Source organism: Gallus gallus, chromosome 2 (assembly GCF_016699485.2).
Source record: "Gallus gallus isolate bGalGal1 chromosome 2, bGalGal1.mat.broiler.GRCg7b, whole genome shotgun sequence".
Classification (NCBI taxonomy): Eukaryota; Metazoa; Chordata; class Aves; order Galliformes; family Phasianidae; genus Gallus; species Gallus gallus.
The window spans coordinates 31,022,814-31,048,169 of record NC_052533.1 but is presented as its reverse complement, the minus strand read 5'-3'; the positions used below and the strand labels follow the sequence as shown (position 1 = coordinate 31,048,169).

Below are 25,356 nucleotides of genomic sequence, written 5' to 3'. Positions count from 1 at the left end.
TGCCTATTTGCAAGACAAAGGGAGAGCGTTCTTGACGATCATTGGATGGTTTATTTGTCAATACAGCAGTTAGATCCCGTTGTATAAAACCACAGGTGTACCAAGTGGAAGTTACAGTTGAAAAGGCAAAATCAAATGATAAAACTGAAGTGACATGGTATATGAAAAAGGACAGTGCACGCCGTGCCCTACTCTTGGGTGAAAGATAAAAGAAGTTACTGAGGTGTGCCTGAAAGCTGGTTTTGGTACGAAAGCCTAAGAAGTCTCAGCTCCTAATGTGTTCTCCAAGCAAGGTGCTTTCTGCAGGTAGCTTGGGTCACCGGCAGCCTGCATCACCCCGACCCTGTGCCCTGTGACTGTGACAGAGCTCGTCTCTCCCTGCCTCACAGCAGGTCAGCAACGTGAGGTGTTGGTGGAAGCCCTGTCCTGCCCCAAGCCAGGGCAACAAGTCAGCTTCAGGCTGCCGACAGGCCTCGTAGCGTTCAGACAGCAGGAAAAGTAGTTTGTGTTTAAGTCAGAGAACTGTTTAGGTGCCCAGTTATGGCTAGATGGTAGTTTGCTGTCCATAAGGAAGGCGTAACAAAACTAGACCCGGTACTTCTAAGCATATGTCTGAAATAGCTACAAAAGAATTACAATTCACTGGGGAGTGTGGAAACAAAGTAAGAGGCTACTGAGTCTTTATAGCTGAAGAGCTAACCTCACAGGTGTGCCATAGTCCGCTCTGAAATGCCACAGCGCAGAATTACAGGAACGTATGGCCAGAAGACAGACTCACCTCAGAGAGGCCTCAACGTGACTTAGCACAGAACTGCTGCAGTGGACGAGTGAAGAGGTGTGGATTTTGCAGAAGTTCATCCTTTCTAAGCTGGATGACGCAAAAGCAATAACTGGAGCATGGTGCCTTATGTAGATTGGGGTTTTCGTTTGAGGAAGGGGTCAAAGAGAGGGGATGGAGGAGGAAGGAGAAATTAGAATTTCTTTAAAGACAAGTTTCAACGGGAAAAACCAAGCAGGTGGGCCTTGTTATTGTTGCTTGGGTGTCTGTGGTGCAGGTTATAGTGAGTCTTGTGCACTGGTAGCTGTGTCCACAGCAGTGAACTGAACGTGTCCAGCCCTCTGTCTGGCCCTGAGACCACCCGGCGCAGAACGAGCTGCCTCCACACTGCTGAATGCCATTGCCCTGCAAAGCAGGGTGGCTGCCAAACTGCCTGTGAGCAGCAGTGCCTGTGAAGGTTCCCAGAGGCTGGGATTTGCTTGGTGGGGAGCTGGTAGGTGCAGGGCAAGCCTGTGCTAGGACCACCAGAGGACCAACGTAAGCAGCTAGGTGTCAGCGCCTGGGAATATAGCACAGCAGTTTCTTTCTGCAGACATAGCCAGTGCCTGCCTCCTGTTTTTGACCCGAATCTTCTTTAGGTGGTAAGCAGCTATACTGGACTGTCTACTTAAGACCAAGTATTTATGTGTTTTTGGTTTTTGCTTGTTTACATAGTATTGTTTCCCCTGCAGGTTATAGATCTGATTAATTTTGCATCTAGTTAACCCAAAAGTAAGAAAACACAAGGCATGAGGGTTAGTTATTTAGAAAAGCATATCCTAGATCACAAGCAAGAACAGCAAGTGCTCAAAACTACCTTTGTTTTCTAAGAAGGACTATTTTGGTATTTCTAATTGCACCAAGCCCCCCAGAGCTACCAACCAATCTAGATGCGTTTTTACCTTACTCCTTTGTTTTTATAACAACAACAAAAAAACATCATGGTACAGTCTTGTACATAATCTAAGTCAATGTTAAGCTAAAGCTTTAAACAATGCCTGGTTTGCTTTTCAGCAGAGGATTTCTCTCGGTGCTCTTAGGGAAGAAAAAGGCTTTGAAGTTGCTGATGTAAGCACTCAGTCCTTCCTGGTTCTCTGCTTGTCCTGCACTTCTCTCAATGGGTTTGTATTGTTTGTATCTCCTGCAAAGAACATGTACAGTTAGGTGCAGAATGACATTTGAACACAAAGGTCCACATTTAGCATACAGCCAGCGCAGAAGAGAATTAATCATATATTCATACCCTAACTCCTTCTCCCTTCTATTACAAAAATAATGATTGTCTGCCAGAGTTAATTATTTGTGACTAAGGCCTGGTTAATGAGAAGGCTCTGATGCTTCAAGGAGTATTGTTGCTCTGCAGAGGTGTTTCCTCCTCACCACTGCCTGCAGAGGCTGAGCGTACTCTTAACTCAGGAGTCTCAGTGCAGTCTTAAAGGTTCACGAGAAACATCCAAGCTAATAATGCACAAATATATTTATAGTTATATATTTAAGCACTTTCTGCATGCCCAGTACCCTTTTCCCAAAGAATCTGTCAGTTATTTAATGTATTTTGATGATTAATTCTTGATCGCTGCTTGTAGGAGTTTAAAAGCTAAATTAAATTTCTATTTGTTGGGTTTTACTGAATATCTAAATCACATCATGCAGTTTCAGTTTTCTTACATGCTGTTCCCAGGCCTTCTTTATTACTGTTTATGCACATGAGCACCATATGTAATTTTCTATTAAATTCAAATATTCACACATTTTCTGATGGTTTAAGCCAGTAATCTCATTTTCTTGAATGTTTGCTAGAACATTTGCGAATAACAATGAAGAAGAAACAAAAATACAGCTATCACAAATTTAAGCTGCAGGTTGTGCTGGTTTAACTAACATTTTTGTCAGCTCCTTGAGCTGTTTTTAGTCTTAGCAACTTACTTGTAAAGGACAAAAGCCCCAATGGCGCCAAACACTGCCAACAAACCAAGGAAGATGAAGATACCTTTTGTTGTTCCTGAGGATGAACCTAGGGTTCAGAAAGCAGCTTGATTAAAAGTTAGCCTTGTTTTAACAGTGAGATTGGCTTTCTCAAGAAAATATCACTTTTATCTGACTGTTCTCATGGCTGAAGTGCACTTCAAATACTGGAATGCAAGCTGAGCATTGGAACTCAGTGACTTAGGCAGGAGGTGGTGCTTTCACAGCCTGATCAGCTTAGTTCTGGGTGCCACCAGGCAGTGGGCTGGCTCTGCTGGTTTTACGTGTTCAATGCTCCAGAGACACATGTGGCTCCTCCAGGCACTGACACCCTTGCTGGCATCCCACGAGGTGGAGCCGATTTGCTCCCTGCCAATTGCAAAGCTAGGGGACCATTTACACCGAAATATGAGATTTAGTCTCTTTATAAGCTGTAATATAGGAATCAACTTTGGTTCGAGGGGTGACAGTCATGAGGAAAGGAAAAGGGAATAAAAATAGAGTTTCTTAGATGTTGTTTGTTTCAACTCCAAGTATTAAAATGGCAAAGCTTGGCTGAGGACCTGATGAACCCAGGCTTGTTGGCCTTATTCAAGAGCTGGGAGCCCTGCTTTTTAACATTCTTATCCTGGGAAATTAACTCTGGGCTCTGATTGTCATTGAACTCTACCTTCCGGTTTGTCGCTGACAATTGCACTCTACTCCAAATTCCATTGTTATGTGATAGAAGAAGGTGCATCGTTACAATTCTTTTTTAAACATGTTACACATCTTAATTTTCTAGTCCATAGGAAGGACTTCAACCCATTCATTGAGAATACTGAGACTCATTATTGCTCCTCGTATTAACAGTTTCTATACAGTGAAGTAACTTAGAGATGCACATTGACTTACTTTCCAGTGTATTAGTTTATAACTGATATCTATGAAAATCAGGACATTAAATCATTTACTTGGTACACATGCCTCATCCATTTTTCAGTTTGTTGATAAAATATCTGTGGAGGCTTGACTTCACTGTTTGCTTACATGATAATTTTTCTGAGTGTGTAGGGATTTACATTATTTTATTAATAAGGTAGATCCTTGGACTAGTTTGCAAAGCATACTGATGGGACAGGTCTAAATCACAGGACTGCAATTCATTCAACAGCAGTTTGAGCAGGTTACGAGCTGGTGTGGCGTGCAGTGCCTGCAAACCCAGATACAGTCCTGCCAAACTTCAAAGGCCAAATGTTTGGGTATAGTCAGGTACCAAATGATGGGATTTGCCCTTGAAATTTGTGCAAAATCATGGCACATGGGAAATGTTTGCAAACGTTGATGAGCTCCTACAGAAGGTGATTCATAGCAGCAACCTCTCTTAGATCCTATTTCTGCAATGATTATAGTGTAAAGCCCTAGACTACAGATTAGCTTTTCCTCTTGGAGGAAACCTGGGGAGACAGTCTTGTTAGGCTAAATTTAGCTGCTGAGAATACACTTTTGTGAAATCCTACTTCATTTTTTTTTCTGTCTTTTGGGGCCGAAATACATTTAGGTCAGGCATTATGTCTTAGTCACCACGAACTGATTTAGGCACAGCTAATTTTACACCTACATAGAATAAAAGCAGCCAACTGTGTGTGGCAAGTGACTTCAAAGGGTCAGTTTCTTGGCTGATGCTAATTAAATAAATCAGAAGAGTCACTGGGACATTTAGTGAGAGGTCAGGAGGGGAATGGGTTGGGAGCAGAGGGACAGCTTTATTGTTTAGGGTCCTTAGCGAGGCCAAGTTAATACCTGTTTCTGTCAAAGACTGCTTGAATAATTGTGAGTGAGACACAGTGATACTCATCTGACCAAGGCAAACCTATTCTGAAAACAGTCACCTAGGGCACACTTTGTCATCAGTGAATGACTCAGGCCTTTCCAGAACCTGGTTCATCTTGTGTAGAAATAGAAACTCAATTAAGAACAATGAGCTACAAACAGGGCACAGGGCAGCCTGCTCAGCTGTAGGCTTTGGTTCTCTTTCAAATGAGCCAAATCCTTCCTTACTGTCTTCTACGTATCCATGTGTGCAATACGATGAATGGCATGTCCCTTACCTACTTTTCTGCCCAATAGAGTAGCAAAAATAACCTACAGCTAAAGAACATTTCATATTTTGTGTTACTGAGGGGTTTGTATAATTGCTGTACTCTGTAGATTATACACATAAATGAAACCAGGTTCTAACATTTAAAATTCCCACAGGGAAGCAAATGTCTTTTATCTTTGTATGACCTCTCACACAAGATGGCACAACCTCAGCTGAGGCCTCCAGGCATGCTAAAACTCCCGTGTACCTTCTTGTGTTCCCTTCTCAGCAGATAAATGACCACAGGGAGAAACTGTTCACACAGCCCGCATCTGCTCTGCACAGACTCACCTCCATTTACAGAAATAAGTGCGCTGGCAAGGGCTTGACTTGTGTCATCCCCCAAGGTGATGTTTATACAGTACGTTCCAGGTTCATCAAAAGCTCTCCTTATGGTGATTAAGCATTCCTCAGTGACGATCACGGGATCACATATCATGCCCTGAGACACCTGGCACGTGGGGTCAGAAACTGCTGTACAGACATCTGTAGGGAGACTGGGGTGGGAAGAGAGAATACGTTGTGTTGTGGAGTTCTGTTAGCCCCACTTACGGACTCCTTGCACTGATGCTTCAGATTTACACTGATGCTTGTTTCCTGATCAGTGATACCATAGTGATCATGAAGATGGTATGTATATACAATCTATATTTTATGCATTTAACATTTTATGGTGGTCACAGGAAAAACCTGCCACAAATCAACTTATGAAGTTTGTTGCCTTTAATACGTATCGTTATGAAAAGAGTATGGATTCTTATGTGTGGTATTGTGCCGAAAAAAGTGAAAACTAACTTAAGAGAGGTAAATTGTTTTCCAGTTGTGTTGCCAAGACAATTTTCGTAGTTCTCATGCCTCTCAACTCAAATCCCCTTCCAGGAGCTAGGAATATTAGCGCAACATTTTTCTCTCCAAGAAATTGCTTAGACACACCCATTTACTCTAAGTGTCAAAAAATCATGGCTGAAAAGAGAGGGTTTCCTTCCAATTTCAGTAGGCTGCTTCCAATTTCACAATGAGTGCTGAAATCTTGTCTTTGCCAGGAAAATATAGAATTGCTTTTCCACAGTATCTAGTTCTCGTGCTTTTAGTTCAGCCTGCCGTTTGTTCTGTATCCTATGAGCCTGGCAGTCACTTCTGTTGACATAATTTACAAATGAGACTTGCATTATCTTTAGTTCCAGTCAAGAAATAGAAACACTGCGGCGTTCCCAGCTTTTGTTCATTCAGCTGTGTCTAAGTGCAGACAGTGTTCCAGCACCTAATTATTTTTAAAGAGGGAAGGTGATTGACAATTTCATTTGCGTACTTACCTCCCTTGGCAGGTAACAACAAAGTCAACCAGTGGATTTTCAGCTTGACTTTCTGTCATCTGGATGCTTGTCATCTGAATAATATTTACCTCAAGGATTCCCTCTAGGAGAGGAAACAGATGTCAACAGTAGGACACGTGACAAGATTGTGTGTACAGAACCTCAAGAGTTTGGCCGATGCTCAGGTTAGGTCTTGTTTGCCATAACCTTGTCCCTCCCTTAGCACTCCTTTTGAAGGGTTTGAAAGCTGAGAAATGTTCCAGTACTTTCCCTGTGAGATTGTGCCCTTCTGCTTCGCTTTATTTTTCTTTTATAGTTAGTTATTTCTTTCACAAAATCACTTCCACCTCCCAGTAGCTACAACTTCTGTACATGCCAAGATTAGCTCAACCTTATGTGACCCCTCTGGCCAGTGTGTTTCAGAACAGAAAAGAATGACAGAGCTTGTATCCCCACCAGCTGTTTCCCAGCCCAAGTGCCTGGAAACCCATGTGTTATATGGGGACAACCATCAGTGGGCATCCAAACAAAGGAAGATCAAGACTTGTCTGAAACCAAGGTACCATAAACTTTGCTACTGACCTGACCTGACAGCAGAAACCAAAGTAAGCCAGTTAACTATGTGTGCATTGCTCTTTAAAAATGCCAGCTGTATCCAAGAGAAGGATCTCGACAGTGGGACTCATATATCTGATACAACTGTGGCTAAATAAACATTATCTTTACCATATGTGTAGTACAGTATTAGCCTCATTCCACTTCAGGTATTGACTCACATCCTTACCTACAATGGTGATACCAGCTGCATAGTATCCATATCTGTAAATATGGCAACCTCCATCAGGATTGTCTTCTGTTATCTCATTGGGAGCAGAAGGGTCTGAATTAGAAGATACTTCAGTTGTCACTGTTGGGTTGAGGAAAAAAAAGTAGATACACAGCTTTAGAATGAGTTCTGTGTAGAAGTATTCTGAGCATGACTATGTGTCTCGATAGTATTCATTACATATGTCACTGGTTATTTTGCTTTGCAGCTATGCAGTAATACGTTTATCTGAATGGGATCACTCTGAAAGAAAACACATGTGGTAAGCTGCTCTGTAGAACCTTAGAGTGGCCAGAGTAGACTCTGTGTCTGTCCCCTGTCTGTGTGAAATAAAAGTGAGATTGCAAGATTTGGTATAACTGAACTTTGAAATCCCCACATCAATTATAGAATAATTCCAAATGCCAATAAAAGCTTTAAAATGCTCACTTTAAAAGCAAGTATTTTTTCCATTGTTTTACATTAGAGCTAGTAGGGAAGTAGTGAAAATTCTCTCTTTCCTTTGCTTTTTAATTCTCACTTCATATTTCATTAAAACCACATTAAAAATTTGAAATTTGAAAAATGCAGCCAGATTTGCAATTTAACACTGGCAATGTTATATAATTACCCTGCTGAAACTGCAGGTGTTTTGCAAACTTTAAAATCCTTTGATATGATAAAAATAATGCTGACCATAATGAAGATTATTCTGAAATACAGTTGTGTATAAATTTAAAGTGGAAAAGCCATTCTTGGCTTAATGCAATGTGGAAATCCCATATTTTGAAATATGAGTAAATTTTTTTCTAGTTCAATCCAATCTCATTTAATTTTGGGTGGAGATTAATGCAAACCAGAAAGGAACTGTCTCTGAAATACTTCCTCCTCACTTAAAATTTACATCTTACCTCAAAAGATGTCTCTTGAGTGGGCAAGACCACAACCACTTGATCTGGTGTAGTAGAGGATATAAAAATAGATATGTATATATTTGGGTCCATCTGAACATCCCTTTATGCTGTCATTGTGGTGATAGAACTTAAATTGAGGTAAATGGAAATAAGGATTTTAAGTGTGTAAATGATGTCTGTGTGTGTATTGATTCTGTTTCTAAACCAAACTGTAGATGGCTTGCAGAGCTTCACAGAATTTCTTTGGTGATACTGAAAGTTCTAAATATACGTATTTAATAACTTAGAGTTTTAGCATAGGTCCTCGCTGCTGATAGATAAACTCTTACCTGCTGTGGTGGGCAGCGACGAAGTGGGTGTTACTGGCTTGCAAGGCACGGGTATAATAGCTTGAACAGTTAAATTCAGAGTAAAGTTTCCTTGCAGAGCAAAGGTGTGAGATGTAGTGGCACCGCTTTCTACAAATAAACCACTCCCATCTCCAAAGTTCCACTTGTAGGAGATGGCGGAATCATTAAAGTAGTGGCTGGGATCATGGATTTTCACATCAAATGTGATTGGTGAGTCTTTGATAAAAATGGAATCTGAGATGTTGCGGTCATGTTTTTGGGACATGCTCACAAATATGGGAATTTTGTCTGCCGGAAAAAAAAAATAGAAGTAAAGAAAGTAAGTGAAGTGCACATATCTGGCTCCAAACAACAAACAGCTCCAAAGCTCCTGAGCAACAAGAGTCAGAATGTGAGATGTTAGTATCTTTAACATGGGTTTCTAGTTTAATTCGATCTACTGATCTTCCAAGTCAAGGACAGTGGCAAACAGTTACCCAGAGAGGTATGGGAACAAATAAGGAATCACAGGCATCAGTGGGAAACTGCATTTCCTCCAGTAAATACTTCTTCATCATGTCAAGTAGAGGCATCACAACTGAGAGAGGTACAGAGATTAATTGCATTATTCTAGGGAATTTGCTAGAGATTTCACATTTGTATTAAAAACCTTTCTCAGGCCAATGCATTCTTTTCATGCCAGATTATGTTTGTGGCGAATTCTTTCTTATAATAGTGAAACAACAAATGCTCCCAGTATTTCATTGCAGTTTATTTCAGCACACTCACCTGTTACAACATAAGTGGTACTTGCTCTTGCAATGGGAACGTACGTTGAGTGCCCTCTCCTGTAAATGGATACTGCCATTCTGTGTTTGCCGAGAGTGATATTTGCAGTGTTGATTGAAAAAATTGCTGAAGATCGTCCAATTGTTTGATAGTACTGACCTGAAACAGAACATGAACTTGTAATATGTTTTCCTTTGAGTCTAGCTACAAGGAATTGTTTTCACAGAACCTGTATCTCTGTGACTCTTGGATTGCCCAGATCAAAATGTATGGCTCAGAATTGTCCTTCAGTTATCTGGCAGGTGTTTTGGGAGCACTTTTACAGTGCATTTACTCCTCTTATTATTATTTTTTTTTTGAAGGTATCAGAAAGATGTCCCAAATTTCACTGATTTAAGGAAGAGCGTTTGCCAAGGCATTTACATCTTTGCAAAGAAATTACATGATGTTGAGTTATTAGGATTATGTAGTGGATGGCGTTACCTCTTAGGCATTAAGAGTTTACCTTCAATGTAGCAAGAAGATATAATGCTTCATACCCCATAGCCCTTCATATACATTTGTTTATTTGTCTTTCAGCTGATTGAGGTAAGTAAATAATATCACCTTTATGTAAAATTAGGGACAATATTGTTATTATTCCTGCTGATGTTGATGATAATACTGATTTTCTCAAGCTAAATTAGGGTTCTAAGATTTAGTATGTAGCCAGTGCCAGAAATAGCCCAAGCATTACATAATCACAGCTGGAAATACTGAAAATCAGCATCTGTGAATAGAACAGTACTACACAGTCAATGACAGCTTTTGCCTTCTCCCCGGAGTTAAGAATTGCTGTACCATCAAACTGATGTGAACATATGCATCTCTGTGCTCTCTATAAAATCTGACAATCTGAAGTGGCAGTGACTGGCCAGCAAATCATCTGACTGACCTCAGACACTATGCTTTCCTAGAAAAGTATATTGAGAACCACTGAAAGGAAATTAATTTTCTTCAGTGGTAGTTCTGTGAATGCAGACTTAATAAAGATCTCCTGGTAATACACAATTTCCAAACCTAGCAGAAGATTAATAGTGCAACTGGTGTCCTCTTTGAAAAGTGGGCAGTGAATTCAGGGTCCCCATTCAAGAAGCATGGAATCCTTTTAAAGGACTTTTAATAAAAGATACTAGGAAAAATGAGTGAATGTAATTAGCTTTGCAGCATCAACCAAACTGAGGTACGTTGCAGTACTAACCAAATGTATGAAACAGATAGACAAAGTTCCTTCGCCTCCAGCCAGGATAATGAGGGAAAGGTCTTCCATCCGGGAATACATTATGGCTATGGTTGCTTGTACAGTTTTCCCAGCCACAGTTGTCGATCCATTCAGTCCAGTTGTAGACATACTGATCCTGGGCAGCTGGAGAATCTAAGTGTAGTTACACAAAATTCCTGGTCAAGTGAGAATCGCACAGCAAGAGAGGAAACAGGAGGCAGACACCCCAGGTTACGACAGTCATTGGCCTTAAACAACAGGGTACGTTGGGTTATTTTTAGGCTGACATTCAGTTTTTGCACATATGTGGGTTTTTGTTGTTGTTGTTGTTTGTTTGTTTGTTTTTAATATAGACACCAGATTTTTCTGGCTTAGAATTTTTTATTTAGAGACTTAAACAATTTACTGTGTCATGAGCCAGACACGACTTAAAGTTACTTCTCCAAAATTTGCTGGCCACTACATGGCATTGCAGTGTTTCACTGGAGACAGTGAAGTTTCCCCAACATTTGGCAAGCAGGATTTAAAATTTTTAGTAGAAACTTCAGCCATGGAAACACTGTGAAGAAATGACTTGGTTTGCTTTGTCAGAAAAGTTCTCGACAGCACCTTTAAATAACTTAGACCTGAACTTCAGTTTCCTTTTTGAATAATAAAATATAGTTTCCTTCCCCAACCAGCACAACGGACATTAAGTAGAGAAGGGATATCAGCAGTTAACAAAACATTAGGCAGTGAAAAGGTAGAATCTAGGCTGAAGAAAACAAAAGAGTTGTTATGCCTTGAAAAGAAAATTACTTTCATCCTTTAAAATGTGTTGAAGGTTTATGGGTTCAGAGGAAGAAACACAAAACAGCCTCTGTCACTCCAGATCTGGCAGCTTCAAACATTGAAATTGTTATGTTTTTTCCCCCATGAAGCATGTGGATAAGATAAAAGTATGATTATCATATGAAGTGATTGCTTGATTTTAAATTATTTTTCTGGTTTTTTTTTTAATACTTAAAGTGTGGGAATGTGTTTATTCTTTCTTGGGAGTTAGTTTGTTAGTGAGTTATACAATCCCAGTCTGGAAAAAAGGTCAATTTTATAAACAAGCAGCTTTATAGATTTTGAGGAAAACAGTGTGACTGAGTGATCAGCTGAACATGCACTCGGCCAGGGACTGCAACATCGTGACTGAGCTGAAAAGCAGCAGCAGTTTTGTTAGGAAGCCAAATGAATGCCAATTAAAGTATTTGGGGAAGCCAATTTTATACTGAAGACAAATCTCCTTAGATTAACCCATCATTATATGTAACAGATGCAGAATGTTAAAAATAATGCAGCAATGTGCAGAAAGAAAATGCTATGACAGGTTAGACTCTAGCGTAGTTATCAGTTAAGAACAACATCACTGTTGTTCATAGGGTGTACTTCTAATGATTTCAACGATTTGCACTTTCACACCAGCATGGAGATTGCCATTGCTTACCCGGAGTACAGTTTCTCTGGTATATAATGTTGCCATCATAATCTTCTTTCTGGCACTTGGGAAACTGGAGGGTCACCACAAAGGTCACATTGGATCCCACCAGTGCTGGGCTGTCAGTCACCAGTTTGGTTGTCACCTTTCCTCCTGCAAAAACCAAAACTGGTCTTCACTGCACTTATCAGAGCAGCAGCTACCTTCAACTGTGCACTATTTACACTGTGAGCACCTCCTTGGTTGCTCCATTATATCCAGGGGATTTGTACTCCTAAATCACTTGAGTTCTCATCAAAGCCCTAGTTTAGAACAAAAGGGGTTCCCCCCAACATAACTTACAGATCTGTCATTCATTTCCTTCCTAGAGCTAAAAGAGATTTTTTACTTATGAGGTTGATATATTCCAAAGGAGAATATTTCTATTTCTCCCCCATATTTAGAACTTGGCTCAGCCCAGGAGACAGTGAACAGGCTCTTCACAGAAGTTGTTAAACTGAAGCCCACAGCACCCTACTGAGGTAGAAATTGAAGCTGCATGTCCCGTAGGGCACGTTTCAAATAAAGCACTATCCCAGAGCCCTGGCCATCGCTATGTCGTGGTGAGTTTTCATGTCTGAGGCTGGTATGGGAAAGCAGTAACTGGAACAGCCCACTATTCTGCTTCTTCAGACAAGGTGCTGGTAATGGTATCAGAGCAGATCATCCGTGCCTTGCAGTGTTTGCAGCAGCTGTGAGTATTGCACCTATGAAAAAGCACTGCAGCACCTGCACGCTCCAGTGAGGTGGGGTTTCCGGCAAGTTTTCTCTGTGTCTTTGAATTGTGTGTGTGCCATTACCTTTCCAGCAGTCCTTCCACCGAGGGTCACTGTCTTCCCAGAAAGGATAAAGTTTATCATTCCATTTGTTTTGATCACTAGACCAGCCTTGTATCTTCTTGTGGTACGTGACAGGAGCAGTTCTTCCATTGCTCAGCACATCTTGAAACCCTGGATGGAAAAGAAGACATGCAGTGGGCTGGTGTCCTCCCTCCCACCCTATAAAGGCAGCGTGCCTGTGCTGAACAGCCTTCCTGTTGTGACTGTGTTCTGATCCTCTTCACCAGTGGAAAGTTACAGAACTTAATCATTGCAGCTCTAGACACTTAAATCAACTATAACCTGCAATTCCACCTCTGACAGACTGATATTTTCCCACTTGCACTATTGCAGGCTATCCAGAGAAAGAAAACAATGCTTTACAACATTTTGACCGTATCAGAGCAATTGTTCTTATGAGTGAACATAACCACGCTACAGTTAGGACTGTTATAAAGAGGTTGCCCGACTGCTGCATGCCTTGTGCTGGACAGGTGACAAATCTGTGCCTGAAAGGGTAACAGGCTGCATGCACTGTGCCTGAGCTGTGCTCTAGTGGAGGTTGTGCTGGGAATGAATTTTGACCCAGTGATGCTTCTTTGGTGGGGTGGCTGCTGGTTTGGGTGAGAGGGCTGGAGCCAACCGTAACAGAAGCTGGTGTTTGCAGAAAAGGAAATGAAGAGCTGAATAGTAAATTCAATGTGTTTACAGTGTCACAGCAGAAACACATTAGCTTCATGCCTATTACTTTAAAATGACTCAGATTAAATAATGTTAATAACTTCTTTCTTCTCATATTACTACAAACGAGGGACTCAGACTTCTCCCAGGCCTTCGAGGATCCCTCTCTGTTATAAAGTACTTACATAATGCAAAGCAAAATAAATATCCAAGTAACATGTAGGAACATGTCAAACACTGTGGGATACCATAAAAATATGTTCATAAGTAGACTCGTATGGAGAGTTCCATGAAAGCCTGGAGGCTTTGAACAACTCTGTCATCTGAATCAGGTAACTGCTGGGTGTGCCATTCTGTCCCAGCATCAAGGGAGTCAGGATTTCTTCTGCTTTTCATGGCTTTATTTTAAAGTTAGCAGATACTGGATGCTTTTGAGATTTATACACAGGTGCAAGAAAGAGCTGAATGATTTCAGGGAAGATGCAGGGACCTATAAGAAGAGCAGGAATGGCTTTGCGTGCTGTACCAAAACCAGTCATGTTGGAGTTTGCAGTGGTTTTGGAAAAGTTGCAGAGCAGGTGTAGCCAGTCTAAGCCTGGTCTTGTGACTCCTAATTTTACTACAGGGAAGAGCCAGGGGGATAGCACCACAGAATAGGCAGGAGCTGCCTCTCTCTTGATGTTATATCACCCAGTAAGATGGCTGCTGGGCTGGGAGGGCATCTCTTGGCCAGTCCCATCTCAGTGGTCACCCCAAAGCAAGCAGCTCTCTCCCTGCTCTCTTGAGGCTTGAGGACTGAAACGTCCAAGGAAAAGAGCAGAGTCTACAGATGTTATGAGACATATTCTCCCATACATTTTTGCCCTGCAGGAACTCCTTGCAATCTCACTTAAATATCTTGAATCAAGACTTCCCTGACAATTCAAGATATTTTGATGTGAGCAAAGCAGAACATCATGACCTGTATTTCCTCATGGCTTCTATCACATGCTCTATTATGTTCAGTCTTTGTCAGAGTTGGGCAATATTGTCCTTCAGGAAAAGAAAAGCAGATTAGAAGCTATAAAAACCATACAAATATTTCACAAAAGCTTTTTGTGCTCAATCGCGTTATGTCAAGAAATTAATGTCATCTTATTTGAAAGTGAGTGGTTATGAATGTTTCCTTTTTTTTCTCCCCCCATTCTCTTTGATTTTATCTAAAAATTATGTGATGAATAAAAATGTTTTGATTTTGTCCAATCAAAACATTTCAATCACTTTTTTTTCCCCAAATATTCAGTTCATGAAAATGAGCTGGAAGAGTTCTAATTTTATACATGCTTTTAATTTTGAATTGCCGTCTTTGAATCCAGAAGTCGTTTTCTTGTCCAGCTTTAGTAATAACTGTGGTCACTGCTTCTAAATCACGAGCTCCTGAGGCATTTCTGTGCCTCCCCGTTGTGCTTTGTTTATTTCAATCAAATACGAAACATTTCACAAGCTTCAGAGCAAGACAAAGACATTTTTTAAGATGAGAAAATACTTCACCACTAGTTCAGCTAAGACGTGGAACTGAAGATTTTCCATTGCTGAACTTAAAGGAATGAAAAGCTTTAATGTATTTCCTCTGCGACAATGAAAAACACTCAAGCACAGATGTTGGTCGTAACATAAAATTAGAGCAGTTTAGTTCAAAATAGACGGGGTAATAATACAATCTAAGAAAATGATTACTGTAATAGTTTTGGTGAGGTGATGATAAGAGGAAAGATCACACTCTGATGGATGTTCTTCTTTCTCATTCTGGTTCTCATTTTGGTGAAAAATACAGAAAAGACAAGTTCAGCATTTCCTGTGATAGTGTGTTAGCCGTGAAAGAGAGAAAGGCAGCTTTAGAACAGCAATAAAAGGATGGTGTAAAGAGCAGAATGTAAGAAGGCTGATGTTATGGCCAAGCTAAGAGAGAAAATGATGTAAACTCCCTAAAGTTCCGCGTGGAAACATAATAAAGTGGGACAAAAGAGAGTCCGAGAAACAACTTACAAAAGTGTAAAACCTACTAATTAATCTTTTTAAAAGACAGAAGAAGTAGAAAGCCTGCCAGAAAGTCTGTGGGGTGAATAGATGGTACAGATACAAAAGCAGCATTTAGGGAAGATAAAGTGATGGCACAAAAATAAAGATATATTTGTTGACATTTTCATGCACAACAGAAGAGCCTAAGAGACTTCTGCGCTGGGATTTTCTTCACAGTGATGGAGGATCTCTCTCAAAGTGAATAAAAAAAGACAGAGCAAATCAACAAATAAAAAGGCCGTCCGGATCAGGTGGCTCAAAAGGTGTGGAAGCTGTTCAAGAGTGAAATAAATGAGCCGTTGTTAACCATAGCATGTAACGTCTTGCTCAAAGCTGCTTCAGTGGCCGTGAAACAAAAGTTGGCAACTGTACCGACAGTTCTTAAAGCATTTCCAGGGAAGATTTAGGGGATTATAAAAGGCGTGATGCTCAAATTGGACAAGCTGGTAGAAACAGCAGTGAAGAACAGAGTTGTCAGAAGCAGCGGATTAATATGATGTGCCGTAAAGGAGCGCATTCCTCACACATACAGTCAAGTTTTGCCAAGGGAGCTGGGGAGCAGGTGAGCAAGGCTGACTGGGTTGTTACAGAACTGCTTGTGCAGAACAAGAGCCTCTAATCTACTATTGCCACTCGAAAACGAGATCTTGTATCTTTACAGTTTTGAACGCGGTGCTCGGGAATGGTTGAAAAAATAGGAGAAGGTTAAAGAGTAAAGATGAAAACATTGTTACAGCGTTGTATAATTCCCCATGTGTCTTGAATACTCACGTCTTGAATACTGCATGCTGCTCAAGCAGGGTATCAGAGAACTGAAAAATACAGAGAAGGTGCCAAAGGGACAGAACTGTCTCCAGATGAGGAACAACCAAATAGCCCAGAGAGTGGGTGACAGGAGAATATAAAAACAGAATCACGAACAGCATGGAGGAAGAAGCATTTTTTCCCTGTTTCTGAAAGTCCAGGAGTTAAGGAGAATAAATGAAACTAGCAGCTGATAGGTTCTAAGCACAAAATACAGTTATTTCTTCACGTTAGGCACAGTTAAGCTGTGACATTTTGTGCTGGGTCAAAATTTATGAGGGTTACCACCCAAAACTGGAGTGCACGAACTGATGGAGAAGTCCTGTTAAATACAGTGGTTCTACATCTGCCTGAGGAAGTTCTGATGCTATACATCATCTGAGTCTGGGAAAGTACCCACGGTAAAGACAGGTACAAGGCTAGAGGTGTGCTCAGCCTGACCTCAGTTGCTAAGGCCTTCAGTTTCCTTCCTGCAGATTCTGGAACTTGACCCCCAGGTCCCATTTTGGGTTGCTAGCACTGAGCTCAGTGAGTCAGTAAGACTGGAAGTCAAGCTGGGAGTCTGGGAAGAAGCCAGGGACCAGCCTGACCGCCACGGCTGGAGGGTCTAAATCCTGGACTCCTCGCGTCCTGGAGCTCTGGCAGCCTCTCCCAGCCAAGCAAACTACGAGAAGTCCATCCTGCCTCTGCCTTTCTGGCTCTACTTGAGCCAGAGAAATATTGTTAGAAATTTGAGGAGATGAACCAAGGCTTAGCTCTGTACCCACGGAGCACAGCAAACAGCTCTTGGCATTTTTCTGCAGCTCGGTATAGCCTCAGCAACCACTACACATCAGGGAGCAAATAGGTTTTACAGCACCATCTCAGGACAGGAGGGAGGGAAGGGGTGAGGGAGGCACTCACGCATGGCAGCAGCACACAGGACAGCTTCAGCCAGGAGCAGGAGCACGAGGTGGCGGTGAGCCCCGCACATGGTGCCAGGCTGTGCGTTGGCTGGTGTGCACGGCAGAGCAGTAACTCCTTCAGCCTCCACTGGGAAGTGAGAATGAAGTCTCTCCACTGCTCGGCTCTCCAATTAAATGAAGGGCCCCAGGACTCATCATGTGATGGAATTAAGCAGAGATGCATGATTTTGTCTTCAGCTTCTTTCAGCTCATGTGCTTATGACTCACTCCCTTTGCTTTCAGCATTCCCTGGGATTTCTGTGAGACCTGTTTAGAACCACACCATTCACCTTGCAGGCATTTTTATATTGGTTTTGCACTCTGATCAATTTTTATACCTAATTTGTTTTTAAATTAGGACCATTTACTTCCAGAAATGCAGATTAACTCTCGTCCTAGCCTGATCTGCTAGTGTTACTGCAACAGCTCATCACATTTGATGAACTGGTCTCTACTTTTAACATGTTTCTCTTCCCACACGCGGAGCAACAACCATAAACTAAATGAAAACTGGCTGATTCTAGCACTTCCCTGGACTTGGCTCGTGATCAGAGTTGATCCTGAAGGCAGACATTATTTAAATGTTCGTTTAGTGGGTACATGCACGTACCTTACTACCACAGTTGTGTGATACGACACTTAGAGGTATGATCACAGACTATGCTGCGATAGCCAGTCAATATCTAGGTCACAAGTTGATCTACACACTAACAAGTACTTCACTGTAGTGTGTGATATGTAGAGATGAAAGAAAAATAGATCTTACTGCCCAGCCTAATAAGGAAATGTAATCAGTACCTGAAGAAAAGGGTAACACTGGCAAACACTGCGCTTTCTGGTTCACATTCAGCTTCAGCTTCCTTCACCAGACACAGGTGGTCTTCTGTAGGCAGTGCAATAACTAAATTATTTCGCAGTCCTGCCAGCCTGATGAAGTTCCTTGCTTTTGTTTTCAGCAAAGAAGAAGCTTTGGTGAGCTATGGTGTAGAATCAAGTATGGACCTCAGGAGTGGTCTCAGTGATCCCAAAGTAGAGCACTGTCAGGGGAGACAGCGGTTAACGAGAAATCAACAAGTTGGGCAACAGTAAACGATTTTTTGTCTGGGTAGGGCAGGTGGAAGTCTGTAAGCCAAGGTACTGTAAACAAAATGAAGAGATTGCTCAACGAGAGGGAATTTTATAACTGTGATTATTGATTAGTTTTAGCTTTAATTTGTTCTTGGCATCTTTCATTTTTTCTCACATCTTCTCTGCACCCCTCTGTCCTCTAACTCACCATGGTCGGGGGGCTTGAGGAAGCAGTAAGTCATGGCCTATGTGTGTGAAGCTGGATACAGGGAGAGGAGAGCTGGATGTCCTTCTTTTTTCCTGCATTCCCAACAGCACCAAGAGAAGGATCCCAGGCCGTGTGAACAGCTAAGTGCATCCTGCATATGTAGGCTCCATGCTTCAGCAGCCTCCCGTCTGCCAGGGAAAGGGGTGAAGCCAATAGCCTTGGGGATGCCAGGCTTGTTGGGACTAAGCCCTCATTATCTCGCAGAAAGGAGAGAAGCATAAATCAAAGTTAGAGCTGCGTCTGACTATGCAAAAAAATCATATGATTGCAGCGTCCTCATGTGATTGTTGCTCTCTTGTTATTAAATCAACTCCATTCCCAGTTGAACTGTCAGGTTTCAAAGCCATTCACAATTACTTTTTTTAAACCACGAGGAACATTAGCGTTAATTGCACTCCTTTGTTTCCAGGTTGTTGATTCTTGAAGTGAAAAGTGACCTTCAAAGACCACGTTTCAGCATGGATGGCCTGATCCAAAGCCTGATGGGGAGAAAGGAGGTTTGAGCACTGCTTCCCAATGGGGTTTTTGAGAACCTTCGGGGGAAAAACTGCTGACAACAAACGCCTAGTAATTAAAACCAAAAATTTATCAGCCTAAAAATAATAAAGTTGGTTAAGACAGAGATTTTTTTTGCCGTGTTATTTGATACATGAAAATGTTACATAAATATTGAGTGACACTCTCAATAAAAGCCAGCTGGTGAAAATTATTGAACACGTTGTAAATAGACTTCAGGGGCACTGAGGATCGGGTGTGTGGTTAGAGGAATCCAAAACCACCAGGGCTGGTGGTTAATTGTTAAATGGTGGCTGTGCAATGAGGATCTGGTCCTTCACATTCTCCCTCCTCAGCTCCTGGGCCTTAGACTAAACATTCCTGAAGGGCTGACACAGAAAACTTTTGGATCCATTTATGCGGTGGCTGCAGCCAACTCATTAGCGAGAAAAGAGAAGAGGAGGAAGCCATATAAGAAAGGACTAGGAAGAACAGTGATGTAAAAAGAGTAAGGAGAGGAATAAAGAGGCCAAGGAAAAGCAGTAGAAGTTAGTTAGAAGTGAAGGCTGAAGCAACTGAAGTACTGATCTGTGTCACAGCCTCAGCCAACTTCACCATTTACAGTGGGAGTTCCTCTGAAATGCTGAAGACTTGCTGGAAGCTGGCTGATCATCACTGGATCTTAAATTAACTTTGTAGAATTTGCATTATTATTCTTGGTCTCTTGAGAAGCAGCTTCACAGTTAAAACAGCTGAACTGAATCGTGCATCTGTAAAAGCGGAAATATTTAAAATATATCCTAAATATTCTTCCAGCAAAGAAACACATTCAGAGGGATTTGGGGCTTAATCTTACAAAGAAGTGGGTGGGTATTTTACAGCTTTAGTTCCTCAGTTATTAAAACTTGTCCAAGAGATACAGATCTCTGTTACCTGAAGGCTTGTCAGATGACAGGGTGTGATCAAATCACGTGTACCTGCATGTCTAGATTGTGACAGAGCTGGCATGTTCTCATGCTATCACCCTTCCATCTCAACACAAGTACAAGAATTGTTAAACGCTTCTCACAGGAACTTCAAGAAAAATAAAAGGGATTTGAAGAATGACCCTGATCTTTGGCCAAGCCAGCACACAAAAATGAGATGATCTCCTTTTAGTTAACCAGGTATGTGCAGGTATAAACTGCCTGCCATTCCCTGCAGTCTCTTGAGGGAACGCTGCTAAAGACTACACAAGTTCCCTTTTTGGGAGGCAATCGCCTGCGTCCCACTTCTCGAAGGACAGAGCCCCATCAGCTGAGAAAACTGAACATGTAAATAAAGCTATGTTGGCAGTCTGCAGACTTTCTTGTTTTAGAGAAAAATAAAAATTAAAAAAAAAAATGAGAAGAGAGGAGAGGAGAGGAAAAAAGAGCCCTACAGATGCTTCTAATCAGTTTATGGTGCCATCCAGCTCAGTTCAACACTGAAATATACTCACAATGACTCATCAAGGCACAAACCTCTGCCAGTTGTGAAGCAGATAATTGCTGTGAAAGTGCATGATTATGACTGTGATGCCCGTGTTTTACACCATGTTATAATGAAATCCATCCAGAAGTGTAAATGAAGAGGAGGAAAATGGAAAGTACTTTCAGTGCTCTAAAAACTCACAGTGGTTTTTTACGCTGCAGTTGCAGTGAGAGTAGGGAGATGAACACAACAGGATATATTCTTATGAACGAAGAACAATGTAAAATGATTTAGAAATAACCTGACCTTTCAGTTGCTGGGATTTTTTTTTGTTTGTTTTTGTTTTTTGGTTTTTTTTGCTACATTCCCAAGTATCAGTTTCTACTATTACTGTGATAGAGAATACTTCTCAGAAATACAAACTGGTTTGTGAATGGTGCTGTGCAGTATTAAAAACAGAAAAATCATCATTTGCTAAGATAGAGACACCAAGACACCCTGTTACTCATTTCTCACTGAGTAACATTTTGCCTCTTATGACTGTTCTGGTAACAAATGAGAACATCATACGGGTGCTGAGGACGGGCAAATCAATTAGAAATGCACTTGTAGGGAAATGCAGGGAGCAAACAGCATTGTGACATTGTTGAAGTCAAACGTAGCAAGAGCCCCGCACCTACAAACGGATTTGAAGACATACACACTGTTCTCATGTGCTTTTTAGTTATTCTATAGGACTCCCTCAGTTTGTGACCGTTTCTTTCTTGCTTTCGTGTCTCTGGCTTTCCTATGTAGGGCTCGAGAAGTACGGGCAAAGGTAGGGAAGAACGGGCAGGAGAAGCTGACCGGTGATTACGGAAGATGATTGAATGCTAAGGGTAATTGTTTTGCAAGAATTATCGTACATTCACATGACATGTTTCAATCCCATGTCTTGAAAGGACACTAGTGGGACAGACACTGGAAGGACATTCCTGCCCTAGGTATAAAGCAACAAGTACCGCTGTGTCATCAGTCATCCAGAGCCAGGCTTTGTTCTGCATTCTTAAAGCTTTATTTTTATATATACATATACATATATATCAGTTACAAATTGCTACTCTTTCAGTTTAATATGACTTTGGCATTATTTCATCATCATAGCTAATCCAAGAGAAACCTACATATCAGCGAGAAGCCCACACTTGCAGAAGTAAGCTACAACATCAGCATCTCATGTGACGACAAACAAGGGGTGCCTTAATGCAGAAATGCATCAGAGCCCCGACTTCTGCTGCTGCCTGTCAGGCTGAGACAAATGCAACAGCACTGGCTGGACAGAAAGGCTGAAGTATCTGAAGTCAGACCTGCACCTCGCCAGTCTCCCCTCAAAGTGATGTGACACGATTTTACACACGCTCACACGTCAGTGTTGCTTGAATGATTCATACAGGAGAACGTTACAGGATCAGGATACGATTGCTACAGCTGCTTTAAGTCCATCAGTTCGCTTTCCAGCTGACTGCTCTGCATTTAGCAACGTAACAGATCCTCCTGCTGGAAGATGCAAGATGCAAAACTTGTTCTCAAGTCTCTCATGTGATCTGGTAGGAGCATATCCCACTCCCTGCCTGTGCAGGGGAGCACAGAAGACAAAGCAGTCTGCGTAACACGGGGAAAAAATGTTCATCAGCCTGTTGGCATTTCAGCCTTGCTGTTCTTGCTCTTCTCCCGCTGTCGTAAGAGCTGTTCTTACCATCTTGCAGGAGGGGAAGCCCCACCAAGCAGCCTGTCGCATGACAGCGTGCGGTAGGAGTGCCTAGCCTTCTTGTGCAGAACAGACTGAAAACTTGCAACAGCACTGTGGCTGCTGCTGTAAGAATACGGCCTTGGGCTGCGCTGCTGATAACTACTCTTTGTTCTTCTGCTTGGCTGTTCTTATCAGGGAAACCAAGCAATTGTGTGTGAGAGTTTCAGAGCTGAGGAGGAGTGCATTTGCTTGCAAAGTTAGAGAGCTCATCTACCTCAATCAAGTGAATGGGGAGAGGTGTCCCGTTCACAGCCAGAGCCCTCAGTCTTTCCCAGCAGAGCTGGCAGGTGCTCTCAGCGCTCCGCTTTGCACTCTTGTCACCCTTCGCAAGAGCTGCTCTTGTGTTTTGCCTCAAAGCTCTGGGCTCAGATCTGCTTGTGCTGAGTCTCTGGTCTCTGAGGACTTGTGCTGCTCGTCCTACAGGGAGGAGTTTCTTTCCCACGTTTTACTTTTGGCCTGGACAGACCTTAGCAGGAGATTAATCGGGCTTCCCGGGGGGCAGATGTGCTGCCTAAGACACCTCTGAGGAAGGACTTCACTATGCAGGCTTACCAGCCCAGGTGCTTTAAAAATCCCATCTCCCCTCTCCTGAGAGCACACGCCCACCAGGACAGCCATCCCATCACACAGACTTTGCTTTCGCCGCTCATTTCTCCGCTCCTCTGCTCCCAAGAAAGCCTTGCTTCCAGTTGTCCATCACTTTGGCTGCTCTCTGAAGTTCTGCTTGCCAAGCTGCTCTACAGCAGCACACCGAAACGCAGCAGTCCCGAACGGCTCAGCGAATGAGATTCCTGTATCTCAGCCTCCATTTTCCTGATCAAAACAACCGCAAGTTCTTCTGCTGACAGCACCCTACAACTCTACGCTTTGCCGTCTCTCTGCAGACGTCTGTCAAAGCTCCGTCCCTCACCTATCTGCGTTTCGCTCGTTCCTTCGCGTCCACACCCTGAGCTTGATTGCCTGAGGCTTACCTCTGCTCAGCTGATGAAGTGCAGTGCCCCTTCTGCCGGAGTCAGGCTACCTCGCCTCTTCCAGCTGCACGCAGCCAAAGCGCAGAGCACCCGGCTACCGCAACGCTAACTGCGAAGACCAAATTCCAACGCTTTCCGGGGCTCTCCTTGATCTCCGTGTTAACAGCTCACGTTTCCAGACTTCCCACTGCTGCCGGCGTCAGAGGGAGGAACGAGGGCGGAGCGAATCCCGGCTGTTTCACGCCGGGTCGCTTCCCCTGCTCGTGCAGCAGAGGGAGCTCCTCCCGCACGCAGCCGCTCTCCGCTGCCGCTGCCGCTGCCGGAGGATTAAGCCGCGAGCTCTCGGAAACCGAACTCCCAATCATTCTTCCAATGCGTTGCTCGGACCGCGCCGCTGGACGACCAGCGACTCGCAGGTGCTGCTATTTCGAAGAAAGGGAAGTACTGGAGTAATTGGAACAAGTCTCCGGACTGCTCCAGCAGCCCTGCTTGGAAAAACACAGTGAATAAGAAGTAAACGCATCTCCAAGCCAACGTGGCGGTGTTTTGTTTGTGGGTTGGATCGCTGGCAACGTCAGCTGAACACAGATGCGTTGCTTCAGCTACCGAGCACTCACCAAAAAAGTTCCGTACAAGCAACCCTCTTCTGTAGCAAAATATATGCAAGCTTCTGGTCCATTGATGCCGGATGCAAAAACGGAGGATCCTTGGTTTCTATGAAGCCCGCAGAGTGCCTACCGCACTCTGTCATCCCCCATTTCAGATGTGCTGGTGCTGTTTCAGCAAGGTGTTTCAGCAAGCACCAACAGATTCCCTTCTCAGCCACTGAATTAGCAAAACTGAGAAGAGATTTTGGCTGCTCTCCACAGGAATCAGAGACAGAGCGTGTATGGAAAGTTAGTCTCTGCTGGTGCTGTTTCAGCAAGGTGTCACGGAGTTATCTGGGTCTACCTGTGTCCGTGACAGGGGAACAGCAGGCCCACAAAGGCCCACAAAACGGCCCAAAAAGGGAAAGGGAAAGGGAAAGGGAAAGGGGGACGGGCAGGGAGCTGGGAGCTGGGCCTAAATACAGAACAGCGGCAACGACACGCGGAGGAAAGTGAATTTACTAGATATGACATCGGAATGCAAGATGACACAATATAATACACGATAACTGGAATGGAGGCTAATCCATGTAATAAAACGGGAGAGTGTCCGAAACCGAAGGCCTTTCTCTGAACTGAAGACGGAATGGCTGGGGAGCACACCCACACGCTGCCAGGCAGCGAGAGAAAGAGGGCCATGACTTGCCGGCTTTATCTTCCCCTCTGAACGCAAAGTCCTCTGGGCTGTGTAGTTCTGCTCTCCGCAGAGCCAGGTAGTCGGAAAATCGGCAGTCCGTGGAAGTGGGGCGTTCACTCTTTAACTCCCAGTGCTTCACGGGAAGTTATGATGTGGAACGCAGGTAACAAAAATCATAAGGCCGTGACACAAGGCGTCATCCAGCGTGCTATGGCCTTCTGGTAGGAATCCATGCATCCATAGGGAAGTTCTAAGGCTGTAGGTTTCTTCAAGCGTGGAAGAAACACCCAATTGCAGGAATTATCTCCTAGAATGATTGTTTTATTTCCCATAAAGAGGTGTCGTAAGAGGCATAAGAGGTTACGTGATTGTGAAACACCAACAGGAGAACCTGGTCCAGAACAAACAAATATTCTCTCCACCCAACTCTAGTATCTCCTTTGGAAAATGTCTGACCCCTGCTTTATAGCACCTTGGCCAAATACGTACCTTAACAGCATCCGCTCAGTATAGGTATCACTAATATATGCCCCCACCAAGATTTGAGAACTAGACAACTAAAGTGTACCAAGCCACATAAATGAGGGGGGTGGTCTTACAGTTGCTTGAAAGGTTGTATCCAAGAGGTGTCAAAGTAACAAAGCACAGGTTTGTTAGCAAGGAGGAACACTTTCAGCACTGTCCCTCACCAGCTGCAGTACGCTGATGCGTGCATTATGACCTCGGGCACAACAACCAACAGAAGTTAAAATGCATCGTCCAGGGAAGGGGTCCCACAGTCACGGAAGGTACAGGCAACACAGGAGAGCTCCACGCCCAACCACAGCTGTCAGAAGTTGCACAAGCCCTCTTGACATGAAGCCAAAGCCAAGGCGGTCCGACAGCAAGCAGTTGTGCCCCGCATG

The 25,356-nt window shown here is 43.0% G+C and overlaps 1 protein-coding gene across 1 annotated transcript; it reads right to left on the bottom strand.

Annotated features, from left to right (window-relative positions):
* Positions 1 to 31: 31 nt before the first annotated feature.
* On the bottom strand, positions 32 to 17,227 carry GPNMB (glycoprotein nmb). Its single transcript, XM_425991.7, has 11 exons — positions 17,084 to 17,227; positions 12,620 to 12,769; positions 11,790 to 11,933; positions 10,295 to 10,468; positions 9,055 to 9,213; positions 8,266 to 8,574; positions 7,002 to 7,124; positions 6,218 to 6,320; positions 5,196 to 5,401; positions 2,744 to 2,831; positions 32 to 1,958 (listed from the first exon to the last, which is right to left on the bottom strand). Exons 1-11 carry the CDS (start codon positions 17,151 to 17,153, stop codon positions 1,805 to 1,807), a joined length of 1,680 nt encoding a protein of 559 aa, XP_425991.3. The 5' UTR covers positions 17,154 to 17,227; the 3' UTR covers positions 32 to 1,804.
* Positions 17,228 to 25,356: the final 8,129 nt, after the last annotated feature.

What these genes read in the sequence shown, in the direction of transcription:
- GPNMB (XM_425991.7), bottom strand. Translation starts at nt 17,153, where the DNA reads ATGTGCGGGGCTCACCGCCACCTCGTGCTCCTGCTCCTGGCTGAAGCT. An exon ending in GTCGCTGCCCACCACAGCAG is followed by an intron (nt 7,125 to 8,265) that starts GTAAGAGTTTAT and finishes TCAACCCAACAG; the next exon opens with TGACAACTGAAGTATCTTCT. An exon ending in GGGGCTTTTGTCCTTTACAA is followed by an intron (nt 1,959 to 2,743) that starts GTAAGTTGCTAA and finishes TGTTCTTTGCAG; the next exon opens with GAGATACAAACAATACAAAC.